At 37.0% G+C, this 21,700-nt stretch overlaps 1 protein-coding gene across 1 annotated transcript in view; it reads left to right on the forward strand.

Moving 5' to 3' along the window:
* Positions 1 to 4,875: 4,875 nt before the first annotated feature.
* The window catches only part of LOC145690649 (E3 SUMO-protein ligase KIAA1586-like), a 133,770-nt gene continuing 116,945 nt past the window's right edge, over positions 4,876 to 21,700 (forward strand). Inside the window, exons 1-2 of the mRNA XM_081765752.1 lie at positions 4,876 to 5,039; positions 16,424 to 16,607. Coding sequence (XP_081621878.1) covers positions 16,434 to 16,607 — 174 coding nt within the window. The 5' untranslated portion in view covers positions 4,876 to 5,039; positions 16,424 to 16,433. The remainder of the gene's footprint in view (positions 5,040 to 16,423; positions 16,608 to 21,700) is intronic.

Consider the following 21,700-nt stretch of genomic DNA (forward strand, 5'->3'; position numbering starts at 1 on the left):
AACCTAAAATTTAGCTTAATTAGACAACCGTACATCCCAAACGAGATCATTGAGATCTGTTTGAGTTAGTAGATAGGATTCTGATGATTAGATTATTATCGAAACTACAACTCTTATACAATTGCAATCTCCATACCAGATGCCCAATAATATACAATTACTTTAATTTTATCGAGCATTTGTTAGTATTCATACTTGGCTAAACCAACTATATCGAGGGCCGAAACTACCGTGTTATACCGCGCACTATGCAACTTTTATACACACCCCCACACTTGAGCAACCGGTGGGGTGTTATCTTCTAAACGTCTTCGATCCAATCAGTGTCGAATCAGATAGTGCGCCACTAGATAGATTTGGAACACCACATCGAATTTCATCACTCAAATATTATTTTAATCTACACAGATGCTTCCAAATAGCATGCTGAACAAGGGTCTCTTGTTGGAGTAGGAATATATATACCTGCTCTCAACCACGCAAAGACTCACGCTTCCCCGGAATACATAAATTTATCTGGCAGAAACCTGGGCAATTTGCATTTTCTAGAACGGAAACTACCTATAGCTGGCATCTGTAGTGATAGCCTTAGTGCTCTACAAAGAATATGTAGAACCCATGGACATCTACAAATACATGCTGCACATTAATATTTGTCAAAAGCTTTGTGTACTAGACAACAATAATCAAGTGGTTACACTAATTCATACACATTCCCACTGTGACATCACAGGGAACGAAGCCAGTGATATCCTTAGCAGTTGAAACCCAACACGGCACGCCTTTGATCGTCTTCCAGCATCCGGCTACTAGCTGTTGCTACAGAAACGCCAAACCAAATGGCGCACTTTCCAACAACAACGATCAGGACCTGGGATTTCTTATTGGCAAATAGAACCTCTTCCCACCACAAGGAAATGGAAGCCTCCTCATAATTGGACAAGAAAACTCATTGTTTATATTCTCTCATTCGTCTTCATAGTACTCAGACTCCTACCCTACAATATGACCAACAGCAGCACCCCTTCCGTATGTGTTATTGTGGAGAAGAAAAAGGTTCTTATCGACCACCTGACATTTCAGTGCTCTTTAATGCATGTTTACCATGCGATACTTAAAAAACTGATTCATTCTGTTCATTGGCCCAGTAACAGTGGCCTTCGTACTAGCTAACTAAAACCATCTCGTTCTTCACCAACTGTTACAAAATTACACAGTGAACAACTACGATTTATGTGCTCAAAGTGTACAACAGTGTAGTATTGTCTTTATCCATAACAGCATGTGATGTATAGTGTCTCCGTCATAGTTAGTGTTCCACCTGAAGTAATTGTTTCTATTGTGCGTTCTCATTTCGTTCCCGGATAAATCCAGGACAATTCATCTTTAAATGAAAGATCCCCATTTTCCAATTGAATTGCTCAATGGAATCTTCGTGGAGCATCAAGACATTGATATATATATATATATATATATATATATATATATTCTCGAAAGAGGAGACGAGGGAATTCGAGTGCGGACCTTGATCGTGTTCGGACCTTTCATTCAGTGATCTGTAGTGTTTGTGTAGTGGTGCTATTGTGTTATTGATTAGTTCTATGTTGCTCTAGCATTTATTTTCTTATTGTGTAGTGCTCTTGTGTGATTCCCGCATATCTTTTTTTCTATTTTTTTCCCTGCCTAATATGGCACCTATATTTGCTGGCTATCTGGCCCTGAAAACCACCATGGATAGCTCTAAGCCTTCAACTTCTACTAATTCGCATCAGTCTAATGCGCCCTACACACATACTGATACTAACTTACAAAGATCAACACCTTGGGCCATTTGTAGTACATGTTGCCTCTACTTCTTCCCTCGGAAAACAACACCCTATGAAACTCGGTAGGCTTCTCTATACTCAGTGGTCGAAGTGAGACGGCATGCGGTGGTATGCCATACCGCCTCTGGTTTTTCAGTGATGATGGCATACCGTCTCTGGTTTTCTGGATAGTTACAGTTAATAATCTCACTCTGGTTAACTTTTACTGTATATTCTCCCTCATGTTCACCTCCCTTCTCACCTTTGGCAATATCTCTTTAATTTCCCTTTTTCCTCCTTGGATATTAGGTGCCGATGTTAACTGTAACCATCTATATTGAGGCTCTCCATTTACTAATCTTCTTGTATCCTCACTTAATCATTTACTTCCCCATATAGCCTGTACCATCCTCAATACTGGCATACCAACTCGCCTGTCCGTCCTTATGACCTTCCTACCGCTCCTGATTTCACCTTTTGTTTACTTGCTTATTCTAGCCATCTTACATCAAACATTTCTTACGATCCGTATGGCAGTGATCACTTTTTTTTTTTTTATCATTCTACATCATGCTGCTTTATTTGTTTCCTCCTCCATTCCAGTTCGTCCATATTTCCCTACCTTTGATTGGTCTGCTTATTCTTCCTGTTTTGACCATCTCGTTCCCTCCTTCATTCCGCGATTCTTTAATCCTTTATACTGCTTTCTGTTATCACATTTCGCAGGCTGTGTCTCATTCACACTTCGATCCCACCCATCCACTTCCCTCCTCCACCTTTCCCTCCCATTATCCCAAATGGTGGACTCGGGAATGCCAGCAATGGATTTTCCAAAGGCGCCAAGCTCTTGAAACCTACTTGCCACTTGATACTATACAAACTTCCTGGCTTATCAACAGACCCAAGCTATCAGAACTCGTGTTCTTTAGCAAACTCGTCGTACCGCCTGGAGACAATTTTGTTCTATTCTTTGCTATGGCTCCTCTCTTTATTCAATTTGGACTTTTTACCGCTCCGTTCATAATAAGACATGCCGTTCACCCTCTAGAAAATCTCTGTCTTTTCCTTGGCCCCACCAATGTCATTCCCAATTAGCCCAGATCATGTGCCTTTTCCCTCCTTTGTGGCTTTCTCTTCTTTACACGCTACAGTCATCCAGCCCCTTATATTTCCCTTTTACCCTCTCCGAATTCTCATCTTATCTCGTATCAGCTACCGTCACTTACAACGCCTTTCTCCAATGTACCAGCAGTTTTTTACTCACCCTGTACAGTACTGTTTGGTCTTCCAAACGCATTCTCCCTCCACGGAACGACTACCTCATTATTCTCATTCTCAAACCCACTAAACTACCTGGTATCGCTGATCATTATTGCTCAATTTCTCTCTTCTCATGTCTTTGAATATCTCAAACAACGTCTCCAATTTTTCTCCATCAACTCTTGTCCTTTATACAGCAATACGACCTCTTGCAGACTTGGTTCCAGTGTGTCTGACTGTTTCCTCATGTCCGATATTTAACTTGCTTTCTGCCGTATTCAGTTTTCTGTCGTATTTATTGATCTCTCTCCTGCTTATGACTCTATTCCCCTTTATGACCTTATCAATATTCTCTGCATTATATAGAACCTTCTGGTCCAACGTACCCTGTATATTCACCTCGGTTTCCAACTCTCTGCTGGACTACCAAACCAAGCCTTTCCTCAAGGCTCTGTCTTATCTCCTCTTTTATTCAACCTCTTTCTGGCTTTTTTCCTTTCCCAAATAGATATCACCGTTCATATTCTCTCTTATTGTTATGATTTCACCTTCTATATTCCTTCTACCTCCACAACTCGCTATACTCCAACTTATTTCTCCAATTGGTGTTCTGACCACGGCATATGAATTAACTGGAACAACATCTTTTTTGGTCTTCACCCGTAAGCGTACTCCAGCCCTTCCCTCCCTTTACCGGCATTACCTTTCCGCTAAATCTTGGAATCGTCTTGGACCTTTTATGTTGTACCCCTCATTTTAACTCTTACATCAAAAAATCCTCCTCCCTACGTTTAATACACTCTACCTGGTTTACTGATTTTCATTTCTTCCTCCTGTTATATAAACAGGATTATTTAGCCATTTTCACGTAAGTGGTTTCTTCCTTCTCCTTCTACGGTCTTTTACCGCTTCCAATCCCTTCAATATTCTACTCTCTGCGTACCCTTAATCTTCCTATCACAACTGCTGCCACCGCGCTTTATACTGAAACTCGGGTCCCACCCTTACCTATTTACTTCAAGCATCTCTCGGATAAATTCTGCCTCCAACTTACTCTTTCCCCTCTTCTCTTTTGCTTCGATATTTTCTTACTACCTTTAAACGTTCCCCGCGTACTCTTTTCCCCCTTTCAAATTCATAGTTACCTTGAACTCGCACCGCATCTGCTACATATCCACCGTACATATACTTTTCCATGCTATCTCCATCCCTATTCTGTTTTTTTTTCCTATAGTCCCTTACTATCATTTTCCCTCAATACTCCCCTCCTTATATTTCCACCCTTGCCTCTTATGAACATCATTTCTCCACTTTCATTCCTCCTCTCCCACTGCACACTGTATATTTACACTGTGACGGTTCTGGCCAGGGCTTGCATTTGGGTTCTTCTTTTTGTAATTTCTCTCCACCAAAGTTTCAGCTTTAAACTGCCCAGTTATATCTCTATTTTTCTCACTGAAGCTTATGTACTTTTTGTGCTCCTTCTTCACTCTCTACGGCACCAGTGTCTGTCTAGTTTCCAGTCACACTCGGGTGGTCCAATTTCAATGTATATCTAACCTTATCTGCTCTCTTGTGATCAACTTAAAAATGGTGGCTAGGATCAAGCGCGATAAAAAAAAAATGCTACCGGGAAAGCATTGAGGCAAGAAAATACCGAAGGAAAAGAAGCGGAGGAATTCTCTCTCCCTGTCAACCGAAACATTCCTCCACCAACATTTGGATCACAAGAACTTTTTACTTAACCTCTTCAATTGTACGATACAATAATTTTAGTCTATCAGAATATTCCGTCTGAGGCAATCTCCTATCTTTGAAAATAAGAAAGAAAGAAGAAGAAGAGGATACGAAGCCAAGCGAGTCCGAAAAATAAATATATGATATTTACTTTGAGATTCTTTTGTTTTTATAAAAGTGAAATAGATTTGTTGTGTGTGTTGGGAATTAAACTAAGTTTATAATGTGATTAATAAAGTAAGTATTAAATTGCACATAAAGTTTAAGTCATGATTAATAGTTCTTATTCTAATTTGTGGAGGTTTGCTTTAGGAGAGCCTACAAATGCAAAAGATTATTGAGAATAATATATATATATATATATATATATATATATATATATATATATATATATATATATATATATATATATATATATATATCATTGCCCGAAAGGTTCAGATTAAATTTAAATATTCCACTGTTTGGAGAACTGACAAAGTCATTTGTCGGACTGATGGAGGGCCGAATTTATTACCAAGTAGTAATGACAGGAGCTGTAGTAGTAGTGGTGGTGGTGGTAGTAGTAGTAGTAGCAGTAGTAGTAGTAAAACTAGAAACGGGGTAGAAGCCGGAAAGGTTCTATATTACTGGTCCCCCATGTAGGTTAGTAGCTGAGTTGGTTTCCTTCTGGGATATAGTATACGAGAGTGCCTCATCATTTAGCGAGGACTCACGAAGTGCAGTCTTTTAAGGATTATTCATTGAAGATATAGGAACTTGAAAATGAGGTAAAAATGCGACTTTCATTTAATTACTGAGTAATATAAATTAAAATGTACGTCGGTTTGCGTTGCGTTTCGTTGTGTTTTATGGTATGCGAAGAATAATAATGTGCCCTTGTACGTAGTGTATGAGTATATGTGGGGGATTTGAAACACATATCGCATGTCACGTGCACGTGGATGCTTCTTACTACTTCTAAATGTAATAAAATCATTTTTATACGTAGTGCAACAGTAGGAAGTATCCACGCGCACAGATCATGAGGCACTGTTGTATACTATTACCTTTTTCTGTACTAAAGTTTACGCATTTAATTTATACAGTATGGCCGAGCGAGCGTTAGCAAGTTAAGGCGAGTTAGAGCCCCGCAGGGCACGTTGTTTTCTGTATTTATTACTGCTCAGTGGGGAGGGGGACCAGTAATCTAGAACCTTGCCAAGAAGTCCCGCAGGGGTTGATTGGATTCTGTTCTACACGTAATTCTGGCCCCCATGTTTGGCATATATTTCGAAGTTGGGCGTCCGCTTTCGTCAAGTTTCTTCACTGTTATCTCCTTTCCACGCTTTCTGCAATTTGTTATTAGGTTCATTAATCCGTGATCTTCACAAACTTTTAAAAGATTTTGTTCGTTATCAATGTATTCCTTCACAAATGTTAAAACTGCTAGTTCATTGCCCTTGTACATTCGCCATATTGGTAACATAAATGCTAGTTTCTTTCCCACAATGTAACTCTTCGGTTACCTTGCGCCAAGTAGTTCCCTCCGCTCGCCATATAGTCCCATGTTTATAACCGCTTATATATAACAAATAAACAGATTTTTCGAGCCTCTTATATATTATAAAGCACACAAACGATCAAATTATCCATATATTTCCTGGAAATTTTAAAAATTTCGCTGGAAACGGACGCCCAACTTTGGAATTTAACCCCCCATCTGTCCGACATAACCCTAAACAACTACTGGGCATCGAAAAATTTACAAATTCTGCAGGTGAGAAGTATAGCGAACTTGTCGCGAGTTAGAATTCATTGCTCGGCATGGCTTTTACCACTTGTATCTGTATTATTAATCCGTTATAACTCTTTATCATAGAGGTTTAGCGGCTAGCGCGTATGCCTTCCGTACACGTCCTGGAATCGATTCCTAGTGAAAGGGTAAAAAAAAAAAAAAAAAAATTACGATCGTGCTCTTACGTTAATCATTGGACTCCTTTAGCGGTGCTGGTTTAATTTTGGTACACTACATTTTGGAAGATTTACAGGTAAAATTCGGTAGGATTCTGCCTTTGGATGAAAAGACACATTTATAAAGAACAAATTTTTGCAGGCTATAAAAATAAATGGAAAGTAATATAGGTTTGTTTTAGGTTTACAAGTGTACGGTTACTAGTCTAAAATCTTTACACATGCTTTATTATGGATAAAATAAGTGAGTACATATGATAGATGACATTACATTCTATCAATTGGCTGTGTATTTCTGCATAGTGTACAGAAGCTATATTTTTGTTTATAAGTGAAGCGCTACTAGTATGAAACTATGACGAGTGCTATTGAAACGCATATCATTCCTAAAACTCACTTGTTTTACTGCCAACACCGACACGTATACTCACCGTCGCTGACGTGCCTGCTCCCTTCGGACGCGCTTATCGCTCGGCCCCACCAGCTTAGCACTGTAGTTTTTATGCTGCATTTACACGAAAATCATAATTTTGACCCATGTTTAACAGACGGGGTCCAGCAACTTTTTTCTAAAAAATATTACAGTTTCGGTAATTTCTGTTCAGTTCAGTTTATGTTGGTGTAGGGGCCAGTATAATTTTTCACAAAATGATACAGTTTCTCTTATTTCTATTAGGGTAGTTTAGGTTAGGTTATGTGAGATTTGGTTGGATATGTTAGGTCTAAGTACTTACATCGTCCATTTCTCGTGTGAATTTTTTTATTTTTTACGTGCTTCTGGACCTCTTCTTTTAAACGTAACCCTAATTTTTTGACAACTGCTTCTTTAATGGCCGCCTTGAGTTTTATCCATGCCAAGAGGAATATTTTAATGACGCCCAGCGCAAACCATTTAGGAAACAAGAAGACAGAAATTATTGAAAGAATTATAAATTTTCAACAATTATTTCGAGTGGTGTGGCTAAAATAAACCAAACGCCTTCAGCTTATAGAACATAATCCTGGGCAGTTAAACTAAAATTAAAGAAAAATAAGTTGCTATACTTTTGTAAAATTTACGGAAAAAATATGAATTTTGATTTCGGAAATGGAACATACAAGAAATCGAAATATATGTGGATAATACTTGCAGCGTACTTAAAACGTGTAAGTACAGAAGAAAGTACTGTTAAACGTGGAAACTACAATAGGCAGTGTTGTAAGTCGTGATCCTTAAAGATCGAAGTATCCGAAAGATTTCAGAAGAGTCTTTCTACTAGTTCCGTTGAGCAGTCTGAAGCAACATGCTTGCAGTGCTGGTAGTGTTCGAGAACGACAACAGTGGCAAGGTATGGAAGAAGGGACTGCTGTCGTGTTCAGATAACAAAGAAAATTAAGCTAGCAATTTGAAGTACCTCACTTGGGAAATGATAAATCGTTAGGTTTCAAGTTAATCCAAATCTTCAATTTCTCATATGCATATTAACTTTTCGCAAGAACGTGAATTACTCAAATGTAATATAATATATATCAGAAATGCAAAGACTATATGACATTAGCAAAAACAGAAGAATCAGTTGATGACTTAACGTGGTACTGCGGTAAAATAGGACGTGAAATAAAAGGGAAAAGTTTATAGTGGAAAGGTGCACATGAAAGAAGAGGGAATTTGTGAAAATTCCATTGGAACGTAAGTTGTGTTGTCATACGCAGTTTAAGCGCATACCCACCATCACTGACACGCCTGCACTCTACGGACGGCCCCTTTGCTGACGCTTGGGTCCCCTGCTCTGCTCCTGCCCTGACTCGGTTACATAGCATTCGTGCTTTGTATTCAGCACTTCTGAAGTGAATCTGCACCCATTAATGCCACTCCTCTCTTAAGAAACACTGTATAAGGCAGAAAGATTTCATTTCCTGCTAAGAGAAGTTGATATTTCATGAATATGTGTATCCCTCCATACAATAATGTACGAAAGATTGTTCTTTATTGCCTTCAGTTTAAAGACCACATGAATTAGAAGTAAAACTCGAAAATACATCGTAGTACAGTATAGACTACTAAAATCAGCAAGCATTAGGTAATAAGCAAACAGTTGAAGTGTAAACTGAACATGGATTCACATAGTATCATCTATTACAGCGAATTTTCCAAAATAGAAATTCTTAAGTAATTATCTATAAACTCTTTTCAAAAACATTTGCAGTGTTTGCAATGATAGCAAGTCTTAATCACTGTAGGCATTTTATTCATTGAATCGTTCAATTATTCGATTCGTAAGGAACTGATTCCTCGAAACAATTCCTTACATATTCCGACGAACTATTTGCTATTAGAAATCACGGGTAGTTCCTGCTGTTCTATATTGCGTATAAATATAAAGCATTGCCAGCTTTCTCTGTTAAGATAACACTAATTAATGAAAACTTCAAATATGCAATGTATGAAATAATAATAGAAAAACTACACCGAGAACCATCATACAAGCCCTACAACATAAGAATCAATGAGATAGATAATAAGTGAGATTGAACGATAATGAAATTAAATTTTTGGTGCAACGGGAATCTAATCCGGGATCGAATGCACCAAATGCGCACGCGCAAGCCACTAGATCAACGCGGGGAACAAAATCACGTAAGAAAGTACAAGAACACACAATGAAGAACATTAAGTATAATAGAAATAATACATAGTTTCTTTCTAGCAATTCTACCATTATATCTTTCCCGTATTAACTCCACATGGTACAATACACTGACCAGACAAAACATTGTTACCACCCGCTACTATTTGAACGAAGTCGTTCAGCTCTACCGAATATTCGAAACTGCAAATTAAGAGCATTCCATTGCCTTGTAGTTGTAAAGTAACAATTAACCACAAATGTACTTCCTTTTAAAATATTTTATACTTACTATCAACATATGTGGTAACTTCACAATATTTTACATATGCAAGCAAACGAACAGAAACGTTAAGAACACAATGAAGCCTTCTTTATTACTTGCCTGTCCCAATACGTTCTTCTATTAGAAACAAATGTCCAACGCAGCACACGCTATCTCGTAAACGAATAGCGGTCGGTTAAAAATCGGTTTAAATCATCGTTTGTAGGAAGATTCTAGCCTAAATTTATGTGCACAACCACCTCTTTCTATTTAAAAACATTGCATGGTTCACAAAAAGCGGAATTGAAGTTGGCTGCCATGATGTACACACAATCGTTTAACGCAGTTTTAACACCAATACCAACCTGTAACATTTTATTTTCCTTTGTCCACGTGTCTGTTTGTTACTGGCCTGTCATGATACTTTTTTCTATTAGATACATATGTCAAACGCCCTGTCTCATAAACAGATGTGTCAAAAATGAGTTCACATTCTCATTTGCGGGAATATTCAAGTCTAAATTGAAGTAATTATTGTTCTGTCCCAATACTTTTGACTAAACCTGTTGTATAGAGATCCACATGTATGTTCTTGCAGCGAAATTAAACAAATGTTTTCAACAGAATATTTTTCATATAATATGTGTTTTTATACTTTGATCCAAGAACAGAAATGGAACTATAGAACTAAGGGGAAAATCTTTGATAGATAAAGTGTGATTGGGTTATGTCTCAAGAGTACAAGCTCAGAGAGACGCTAGTGAAAGCAAACGTTCATGGAGAACTGACTTAAGCGATAGCGATTGTTGTAGAACAAACAGCAACCAAACAAAATTAAGACCACCATTCACGTTTTCTTTTTGTTACTAATAACCACTGATATGCTTCCTTCTGTTGGACAAACACTTCTACTTACTAAGGGGAGGCTATACCCTCGTGCATCTCTGATTTCCACTCCTGCTTTAATTTCAGGTTTTCTGGCCGTGGGACCCTTTTGTCACGGAACAGTTTTGACTAGCTTTTCTGTCCTCGCCCTCTGACATGAAACCCCTTTTAGGTAACGTTCTTTAATCAAAATAGTGATTGAAACCTAGCTCGAGATAGATACTATGTTCCAAAATTAATTTCAAAGTTTTCAGCTATTTTCCCGTGATGCGATCACAAACAAACAGGGACATCGCTTTCAGTTTGGAGGGGAAAAAATGCCTCCTTCCTCCTGAAACGGAAATTTGTGAAAATATTGAGCGCGTGTCCACTTATTTTTTAATGAGTTTTATGCTGAGTTTCATCCCTTTAACTTCAGGGATTTACGCGATACTCTATTCTGGACGAGACATTTGAATCGCGTTTTCACCTTTGTTTCCCGAAGTATACGTATTTCAAAAAAATCCTTTTTCATCCATTACTCTCGTAAGGAAAGAAGTTTTCTGTCCTAGTCTCACGTTTCTATAGATATTAACATTTTCAGTGAATCGCTTTCACTTTTTCATATAATCCTATATAATGCCCCCTTTCCCTTTAATTTTCGAAAACCATGAAATACGCGTTACTTTTATTTTAAATTAAAGAGTTTATATCATGAATTTCACACTTCCATCTTAAGTTAATTCTTGCATTAACCATTTTCTGAATAAATAATGGGATGCTCCTCTACCCTTTGCGAAAGTGAATTGTCCAGAAACGCTGAAATGCGTATTCAGTTTTTATTTAAAGAGTTTATAAACTGATTTTCACATCTCCAACTGAAGCAAATTCTCACGATGGATGCTTTCTCAGTAAAGAAAAGAATATTTGGTTTTCATAGAATTCACCGAAGTTTTCTCTCTCTGAAGAGCGGAATTTTCGGAAGCGCTGAAATATGTTTTCTTTTTATATGAGTATATACTGAATTTTACATCTTTAACTTAAGCGAACTCACACATTGAACACCTTCTCAATAAAGGAGAACTTTGGATGTTATAAAATGGACCTCAATTTTCACTTTTAGGAGCGGAATTTTCGAAAACTCTGAAATATGTATTCCCTTATTCTCATTTAGGAGTTTATAAACCAAATTTCACATCTCCAACTTAAGCAAATATTCATATTCAGCACCTTGTAAATAAATGAAACGAAATTTTAATATTAAAGAAACTGGCTCCCATTTCCCATTTAGAAGCAAATTTGTGAAGACGTTGAAACATGTGTTCTCTTATTTTAACTTAAATACTTTATACACTGAATTTTACATTTTCAACTTAAGCATCCTCATGTTCGATACTTTGCAAATAAATGAACGGAATTTCAATATAATCAGAATAGACCTCTCTTTCCCCTTATAAGCGGAATTTTCTGAAATCCTGAAATGTATGTTAACTTATTTTAAATTAACTTATCTACATACTGAATTTCAGATCTCCAACTTAAGCAAATCCTCACATTTAGCACTTTCTGAAAACAAATTAAGAAAAAGAAAGTTCGAGTATTTTATAAATGTCCTGCTTTCCCACTTTGGAGCGCTGAATTTTTGAAAACGCTGAAACCTTTGTTCTCTTATTTTTAGTGAAGAGTTCATATGCCGAGTTCCATCTCTCTAACGCCAGTAATTCGTGAGATACACTATTCCTGTAATTTTGAGCATTAAGGTTAGTGTAAAAGGACATGTTTTGCCGATAGATGACACTAGAGTCTTTGTATCTCTCCCATGTATTTTTTACCTTTCACGAAAATTTACAATTTCTCTTACAAATTTCACGTAGAGACTTTAAATTTTTAGAGAAGGAATTTCATAACCTATTAAGGAAAACAATCCATGCCGATTTTTTATTTAGAATTTTCTTTATTGTTGAAACAGTTCCATTGTTAAAGGTTTGGATATCCATTTCAACAATGAAGAAAATTCTAAATAAAAAATCGGCACGGATTATTGCCTTCGATAGAGTATGAAGTTCCTTTTCTAAAAGTTTGAAGTCTGCAGGTTGAAATTTGTAAGAGAAATCGTGATTTATTTTATGAATGGTAAAAAAAATGCATGGGAGAGATACGAAAACTGTAGTACCATCTATCGGCAAAACTTGTCCCTTTAAACCAACCTTAATGTGTTCTGATCCTTACATCAGGAATGAACTCTAATAGACAAAGATTGATATATATTTATGGCAGTGTGTTAAAACTTTTGTTCATTGGTTTAAACAAGAAAAAATTAACTTAGATGTCTTTTCCCTTTCTAAGTGACTCATTTTGGAATGAACTACGCCGAAAATAAAAGAAAAAAATCTTTCTGTTCGTGCCGATGAAGCAAAAGGGGTTACAGAAGTAGAAGCTGAAGAACTGTTTACAGCACGCTATCATCAGTAAGCTAGTCTTCCCACTCTCTCGATTCAGCTGCATGCACACTTTACTGTACTTCATTGCAGGTGAAAATTGTCTAGTTTTAACTTCAAACTTCACTAATGTAGGTAAGAAGGAACTAGCTTTATCTATCTAGCAAACTCCATAGCGGAATCTATGGGAGTATTCTAGGCAAAGCTGTAGTTCTGCTTGCTAAGCAACTCTGCAAGGTTATCTTCTTCTGTACTTTTGAAGCCTTGGAACCAGTAAGCCAAGAAATGGGCCGGAGTTAAAACTTATTTGTGCCAGCTTTTACATTTCTTCCTTTGCTCTTTATCTTGAAGCACATCATATAAGTCGTCTCCAATATTGTTCCATATTTGATCTGTATATGCTATTGTTGTGTCATTTCTTTGTGTTTGTTCTAAAGCAACAGATACCTGTTTTTAAAAATTGAGCATATTTTCTGCCCGTCTTTTGATTAGGGATGGGCAAAATCGGTTTTCTTAAAAACCGGAAACCGAAAAATCTGTTTTTGTGCCCGCCACTACTTTTGATATACAGTATAAACTGCTCACATTCTACTGCATAAATTCATCTATTCGTGAATAATTTTCATAGCTTTTCATTAAAACTTATAATAAACAACATCGAGATTTTGTGACGTCACTACTCTGATATTTAGTAACGTACGAGAGCAAACAGAAATGGGTGGTTTTCGTAAGAAAGCAAACACGCTTTTATCATTTCAAATGAATAGTAGTAACTGCTGTTTTTGTATAATAATAAAGTCTTAATCTCCATAGCAGAAAGCCCCGATGGGCTTGGGCTAACCAGCTGGTGATTTTAACTGAAAGGGGAAGAGAGTAATCAACATATTGCTCATCCCATCATCGTTATTGCTAGTTTTCTAGAGGAATTTTCTGCTTCTTATTCAAGGAGCTCCCCCAAAGTTTCACGATTCTGGGTCAATACCAAAAATGTGTGCTTCCTTCCAGGGAATCAAACTCGAGCCTTACCCACTGAAAGTGCATACGCTTTCTACTGAACCATGAGAGAGCATCATATTATTATTATTATTATTATTATTATTATTATTATTATTATTATTATTATTATTATTATTATTATTATTATTGAACGTCTATGTTTTTCAGTAGGGTTTGGTCAAGATTTGTTGACATTTTCAGACTTCTTAGCTGTTTCATCACTATTACTTTTGGCACCCCTGCTTAGCGCCAGGCAGTTAGTTGGTTGAACATTGTCTTCAAATTTGAATTTGCGGCCAGCTGTTCTAACAGAAATTTGTTTTCAGTTTTTTTTTTCTTTTTTTCCCCCTCAGTTCTGTCGGATCAGTACAAGGATTCCAGAATAATACCTTCAAACGAATCCCTGGTTGACCTATTTGCACATTCTAACCTGAACGAGATACCTACAAGTAATAAATGTCTACGCTACTAGCAATAAATTAAATAAAAATTAAATCGAACAAAGATAATGAGATAAACCTCAGTTTCGAAGCTTACCCGTTAAAGAAGTATCATTTTCATTGAATTCCACTTCCTGGTTATTTCTGTAACAGTTACGATTTTTATTAGAAAAAGAAGAAGGCTAATGTAAAAAAATCGATTTAAGTCAGAAAAGCAAAGGGAATGATTTCCACATAAAAAGTCATGATTTATTACTTCCTGTTTTTAAACCTAAAAATTGATGCTGTACGAGAATCTTGATCTATTAAGATGCCACTGATACTGAAGTATACCTTCACCAGGCTCTCCATAATAACAGTAGCAAGATGAGAGTATATAATATGGTTAATGAAATCTCGTTTAACTAAAATAATGTCTAAAGTTGATACATATATCGGTCGGTACGTAGCATTGAACAGAACGAAAGAACATGCTTGAAGATAAATTTCCATGCATAATTTTCGACCAGATCGAATAATAATAATAATTTCTGTGGGACTGAAAAGTGTGTCGTTCGGTGTCAATAATAGCGGCAGGTTTTATTCTGGAAAAAGTTCACACACTGCCTTTATTATAGCGAGTAGGACCAGCTTTGGGATGCAGAGAAAAATACAGGTCGCGTAATGTTCTCAAAGGGATGTACCATTCTTCCGCCAAAGTAGCTGCAAGTTGTTGTAGAGACGACGGTGGTAAGTTACGGGCTTGCAACTTGGTCTCGAAAACTGACCACAAAGGCTTAATGATATTGAGGTCTGACGATTGTGGAGGCCATGGCAGATGTGACACTTCATCTTCGTGTTCATCAAATCAGTCCTGGACGATGCAAGCTGTATGAACAGGGGCTCTTGTCATGTTGAAACACGGCATTACCATCTGGGAACAAAGTTTGCATCATGGGATGCAGCTGGTCACTCAAAATGGTTACATAGTCCTTGGTAGTGACGTGTCCATGCAGTGATGATAGATCTGGCAGAATACCAGGATATGGCTGCCCAAATTATCACTAAATCACCGCCATGCTTCACTCTCGGTAACAGACAGTTTGTATCGTACGCTTGTGTTCGCGTTCTTCTCACGTAAACTCGGTCAGTAGTTGGAAGTAATGAAAAGTGAGACTTGTCCGACCAGACTGTTGACCATGCTGCTCAATTGTCCAGTTTTTATGGGCGTTGCACCACTGTCTCCATATAGCAGCATGGTCAACAGTTAACGAGTGTTTTGCGAATTACCGATCTGCCATACATACCCTGCTTGTGGAGTTTTCTTCTGCTTGCTCTAACGCTAACAGTGTTTATAAGCACTGTATTCAGCTCAGCTGTGACTTTTCGCCGCTGTGGTGATTTGCATGGTCACAATCCTCCCAATGTGCGTCTGTCTCTGTTACGCAACATGCTTGCGTCCGGATCGGTTTTTCCGGAACATTCATAGACACTCATGATCTTCGAGCCTGTGCCTCTTGATACACCAAATATTTCCACTGCTTTCGTCACGGAAACTCCCACAAATACGCACACCCACAATTTTCAATTTTCCCCTCTTTGAAACTGTGTCAGCTTAGACATGATAACCTGCATGGACTGGTCGCTGAACTGTAACTGACCCATCTGTTCGATTGACTAGGTTGTATACCTCACAGGTTGTGCTGTTGACCACAGTGACATTTATCATACAGATGCAAATCGTGTTTGAAATGGCTACCTCTTTTGTAAGGTGTTTCCAAGGTTTTTTCACCCTCTCTCTCTCTCTCTCTCTCTCTCTCTCTCTCTCTAAATATATATATATATATATATATATATATATATATATATATATATATATATATACGCTGTTTGACAAATTGTAATTTGGTGGTTTGTTTTGTACTAACGATGACACACATCTCCAACAGTCAGGCACATACTACTAGTGAATCTAGTCGTTAAGGCATACCAAGCAAAATAGAAATTTACTAACTGATTAAGTATGTTCAAGACATTAAGAAAATATTTTTTTCTGAGCGTTATTAATATTTGCTTGCAGGTAACTCGTAATGGAGAAACTCTGTGAGTACAACTTCCAGTGGGAGAGTCATTATGCGGCATTGAAGACTGCCTTTGAATCTTTACTGAGGAACCAGAGCCTTGTAGATGTCACCTTGGCTGCTGAGGGACGAGAGATCAAAGCCCATAAGGTGGTTTTATCTGCTTGCAGTCCTTATTTTGAGGTATTTATCAACACATTTATTGTTTAATAGTAAGATTCTGCTTTATTCTGATTTTAATTCTTATTATTTATATTTGTATTTTTGTTGTTAAGGGAAAGCAATGTTAATTTTATGGGGAATAATTCGTTTATACAAACACTGTGTTATATGTTTAACAAAATTTGAATGTGCTAGATTAATGTCTTAGCTGCGCTTAATGGTAACTAGATATCCTCGCTTTTTCAGGCCAGCCACCCTGAATGAGGTTTTCCTGGGTTTTCCTCATTCACACCAGGCAAATGCCGGGGTGGTACCTAACTTATAGGTCCCAGGCCGCTTCCTTCCTTCCCCAATCCGTTTTTCCTTCCCTTTCCCTGGATTGTGTGCTCGCCGAGGGACGTCATCCCTCATGTACGACACGGGCTAAATGGCCTTCGATGCCGAAAGCCCAGAAATCTAAATCCTAAATATCCTCTTTTATAAAGAAATCTAAAAAAGAAAAGAAAAGTAACAACAGAATTCAGTTGCACAACTTTGTTACCAGGTGGGATGTAATGTATTGAATTCAGCATAGTTTCGTTTAAGAGTTAACAGTTTGCTACATTTGTATTCAAAAATTGCAAATAACATGCACTAACTGCAGTGTAGCTTACATCAATAGTGATAAAACAGGGTGCATGACATTTAAATGCAGGCGTTTAGGCGCGGCCGTTTGGGCGCAAAACGTTTTATCCAAAATAGGTTTACCTACCTATATATGTTATAGTGTATTTCATAACTAGAACTCGGATATTTAGGCACTGGAAATTTCGAAACACTTCCACAAATAATTTTGCAAAAACTAAAAAAATAACATTTCAAACACAGCAAAGTTTCTGCACATCATGCACAACTTGTCTCTACCAGTTGAAAAGAAATAGGAAGGAACTGCAAAAGACTCTCCACTATCCGGGTCGCGATATCTGTATGTTGCTTAGTTTTAAAAGAATATTTCTTTTTAATAAAGTAAGACCGAAGAATTCGATATTTAATAAAGAAATGTAATTTGTGTAAAAATAAAAAAAACGCACTTTTTCTATAATTCATTTTCTTCATTTATAATTTTTCTATAATTCACTTTCATTTTCTATAATAAATTATTTAAACGCATGGTACAAGAAGAAGAACATTGTTTCCAATAAGGATGTGGAATCTATATGACAAGAGTTCTCAATGACCATAGTCATGAACGAACACCAAGCCGAAGCAGCTCATCGTGGACTGCAATCGGAGCTTCAAATGGGCCATCCGTCAATTTGGCGCTTTTTTGATGCATTTCGGAGAACACAAGAAAAGTGGGACTTAGTGTACGAGGCAAGAGTCGCCCAAGAAAAGAAGAAAATATATTCATACAGATAAAAGAATTCGCTATTTGTACAGAATTTTGAAACTGTTGACATTGTAAAATACTTGCGGGGTTTGACCCATAATTCCGCTATGGAATGATCATATCACGATAAATGTAACATAAAACAAAAATATATTATTCAATATCTATATTATATTTCACTGTTATTTCCTTTCCAATTATCTCTGCAAATATAGTAATAAACAGTAATACAATGTTATGAATAGCTATGAAAGTTATGAATATCCAAAATGCCTATTCCTTTACGTTAGAGATGATACAAAGGTAACTTCACAAAAGTTTATTTTGGGGTGTCATAGAACGCCTACAGCAAATTTCTGATCTGGAAAAGCAATTTACAGAATTAGAAAACACGGGTTTCTTTCCTGGCGTGTAACATTTTGTTTCCGCGAGTTGTCTGCTTATTCACCAGGGCTACGGAAGTGTAATGCATATCACTCACTCTTTTCTTATGCATTTCTTTATTACCGTTTGTTGCCACATATCAAACTTCTCCATTGTACATTTTGAGCACACGTAGCTCCAACATTGTGCAACGCTGTACCACTACACTTCACTGTTATGTTTACTGATAATACTGCATTTTAAATCTGTGCACATTTGTATATGGTGCAATTCCAAACAAAATACTTTTACGCTGAGTTGGCAGCACTGCTTCATCTATGGCAACACTGTGGTTTTCGATACGATATTTGTTCTCGTTATATTGTGCACCTTTTGTTTTGATTGCTTTAACGGCTTTCAAGATATTTACTTCAAACGTACATAATGCCATGATATAATTTTCTGGATATTCAAATGTTGAAGTCCCGTGGGTCCTATCCTTCTGGTCCACAGCACCTTAAATTTTGCTCATTTTCATTTCTCATGATGCTCTATCAGATGTGGTATGTGGCAACCAGACACAGATTGAGCGACAACTTGTAGGGCCTTCCCTTGTCAGTTCCGTGCGAGCTTTCGGAGGTGAAGGACGGGCGAATTCGTAAACCTCTTGTTTCGTCTCTTATACAAGTCGAGATGCAGCGGTCACTGGAACAAAGTTATACGCTCAAGTTTTGTATGAAACTCGGCAAGTCTGCAGCGGAAACTTTTCCGTGGTTTAACAGATTTTCGGGGATTAGTGTTTATCACGAAGGCAAATCTACAGATCGCACAACGCGTTTTCAGAAGGCCGTGAATGAAGAGGTCGACAACGTAGCCCGCACTGGTCGCCATTTGACCTTCTCAAACGACGAAAGTGTTTCTCGTATGAAAGGACTTTTGCAAACAGACCGTCGCGTAAGTGTTCGTTTAATGGCCGACATGTTTAAAAAAAAAAAAAAGTATCATCCATGAGATTGTGACCAAGGATTTGTATGTGTGAAAAGTATGCGAGAAGCTTGTCCTAAAAAGTATGACCAACGACCAAAAACCTCAATAAATGGAAATTTGTCAAGACATTTTGAAATGTATGAAAATGATCCTCATTTTTTGAACGTTATCACTAGTGATGAAACGTGGATATTCCAGTACGATCCCGAAACGAAGAGGCAAAGTGCCAAGTGGCACACCTCGGCGTCTTCTCGTCCCAAGAATCTCAAATGAGCAAATCAAAGATCAAGGCTCATATTTTCAGAGGAATCCGACTTCATACATTTTAGCGAGTTTCTTTTTACAATAAAAAAAAAAATCTTCAGATTTATCTTTGAGGACTGCATGTACTGTTGACAAATGTAGTTTCAACCTGAAGGGGCGGAGAGCATAATTGCTAAGGATAGCATGACACACAACACACTGTAGTAGTTGAATACCATCTTTTTCAATGATCGTAAAACTATATCTGATGTAATCTTCACTATACAATCTCTTTGAAGTGAATGCTGTCATTTTACTTTACACACACACGGATGGAAACGAGAAATTACAAAGTGGATACAGTATTCAGAACACCATAAAATAAACTTCTCAGATCAGAAAATCGGCCTGAAAAATTAGTGAAACGAACATTAGCTTGTGTATATTTCAAATACTGCAGATATAGACAGTCTGCGTTATGTTTATTATTTAGAAACAGAATAGCGACACTGTTGAAACACGAAAGAAAGAGTCCGTTATCATTCGATCACTAATCAACTTCAAACTAAGTAATATAGGCTTTTCGTATATTAATGGTTACCAACAGTGCTGAAAATAAATACTATGTATTTCTAACTCTCCGTTTTTAAAGCTGTTTGTTAACAATTACATTAGTGTTTTTTTTTTTTTTTTTTTTTTTAATTATCAAAAGGGTTGTCGGTGTATTTGAAAGTACTAAAAAAAATTAAAAGCAGCATTTAACAGTTCATAACTGATTTACAAAAAGCCAAGAATGTATACTAATGTACGATTTTTGATACGGTTATTTAACTCACACATATTATAAATGTTGTAACAAAGAGGCGTTACATGAAATAACGTAAAACGTAAAATAATTATTGAGTAAGAACTATGATTTCATAAAGACCAAAATTAGTACTAATAATTAGCTCTATAATGTATCCAGAAGTCTTGTTGTAAACAAATATAAATTCGTGAAAATAAGGTATTATTATTATTATTATTATTATTATTATTATTATTATTATTATTATTATTATTATTATTATTACAATAATAATAATAATAACAACAACAACAACAACAACGACGACGACGACGACGACGAGTGAAGATTTGAGAATGCAAAGCTGTATCTGAAGTCGCAGAAGGTCAGCCCAAAACCCGTATGTCCAACGAGCAAATAGGACGAGGCGTGGGGGACGTGAAGTATGCAAGGTCTGTCACCTAAATAAAGTTGGGAATCAGTGCATTAGACGAATAAAGTGCATGTATTATAACACACAACTTTAGCACTATACTAATTAAACACCAGATGTAAATGTTTCATATTTAGCTATTATAAAATTATCTTTAAGAAGGTAAATCCCATGATGTAATGAGGATATTCAGAAGTAACTTCGGTATGACAAAAACTGTAGACAAATACACAACACACACTTATGTATTGCTATTGTAGATGTTACTTAATTTGCATTTAACATTCACATATAGTACACCGACGTTCTGTCAACACTGAACACATCTTAGATGTTATATTTTAAACATAATAATTGCTTATCTCTTCAAATGATTATATGAATATATACACAACTGATGTATTTTAATATCTTTTTTTTCATTCAGGAATATATCATTAAATACCGAAAAGTTTAAACCAAACGGGAATCGAACCTGCGACTTACGATTAGAAGTCCCATGCTTTCTACTGATCTAACATGAACACTTCGCCGACCTCCTGAAGAAATATAACTGAATTTAAAAACAATGATATTCAAATTCATTACAAATATGTTTTTTTCTTCCATTGTCTTTTTCATTCTTCTATTGATGCAAGAACTATGCTCGCTGTCTTTCTCTTCATTGCAAATTTTTACGTATGGAAGTGTAGGCAACAAAACCAGCATGTGCTTACATGTATATAGTTTTGAAATACAAGGTCTGTATGATAAGTAATGAGACTCGCCGCGCCGCGGCGCGCGTGTCGCTGGAGCGGGTTTGTCGGTGATGGAGGATGTAGGGGGGGGGGTCCGAGCAAAGCAACGCACCGCGCGTCAGTTGGCTCCGAGCCTTAGTGGAGCGCGGACAAGCCTTGGACAAAGCCCTTGTGAACATTCTTGTCACGGCGGAA

Source organism: Thermobia domestica, chromosome 7 (assembly GCF_964235325.1).
Source record: "Thermobia domestica chromosome 7, izTheDome1.hap1.1, whole genome shotgun sequence".
In the NCBI taxonomy this organism is placed as follows: Eukaryota; Metazoa; Arthropoda; class Insecta; order Zygentoma; family Lepismatidae; genus Thermobia; species Thermobia domestica.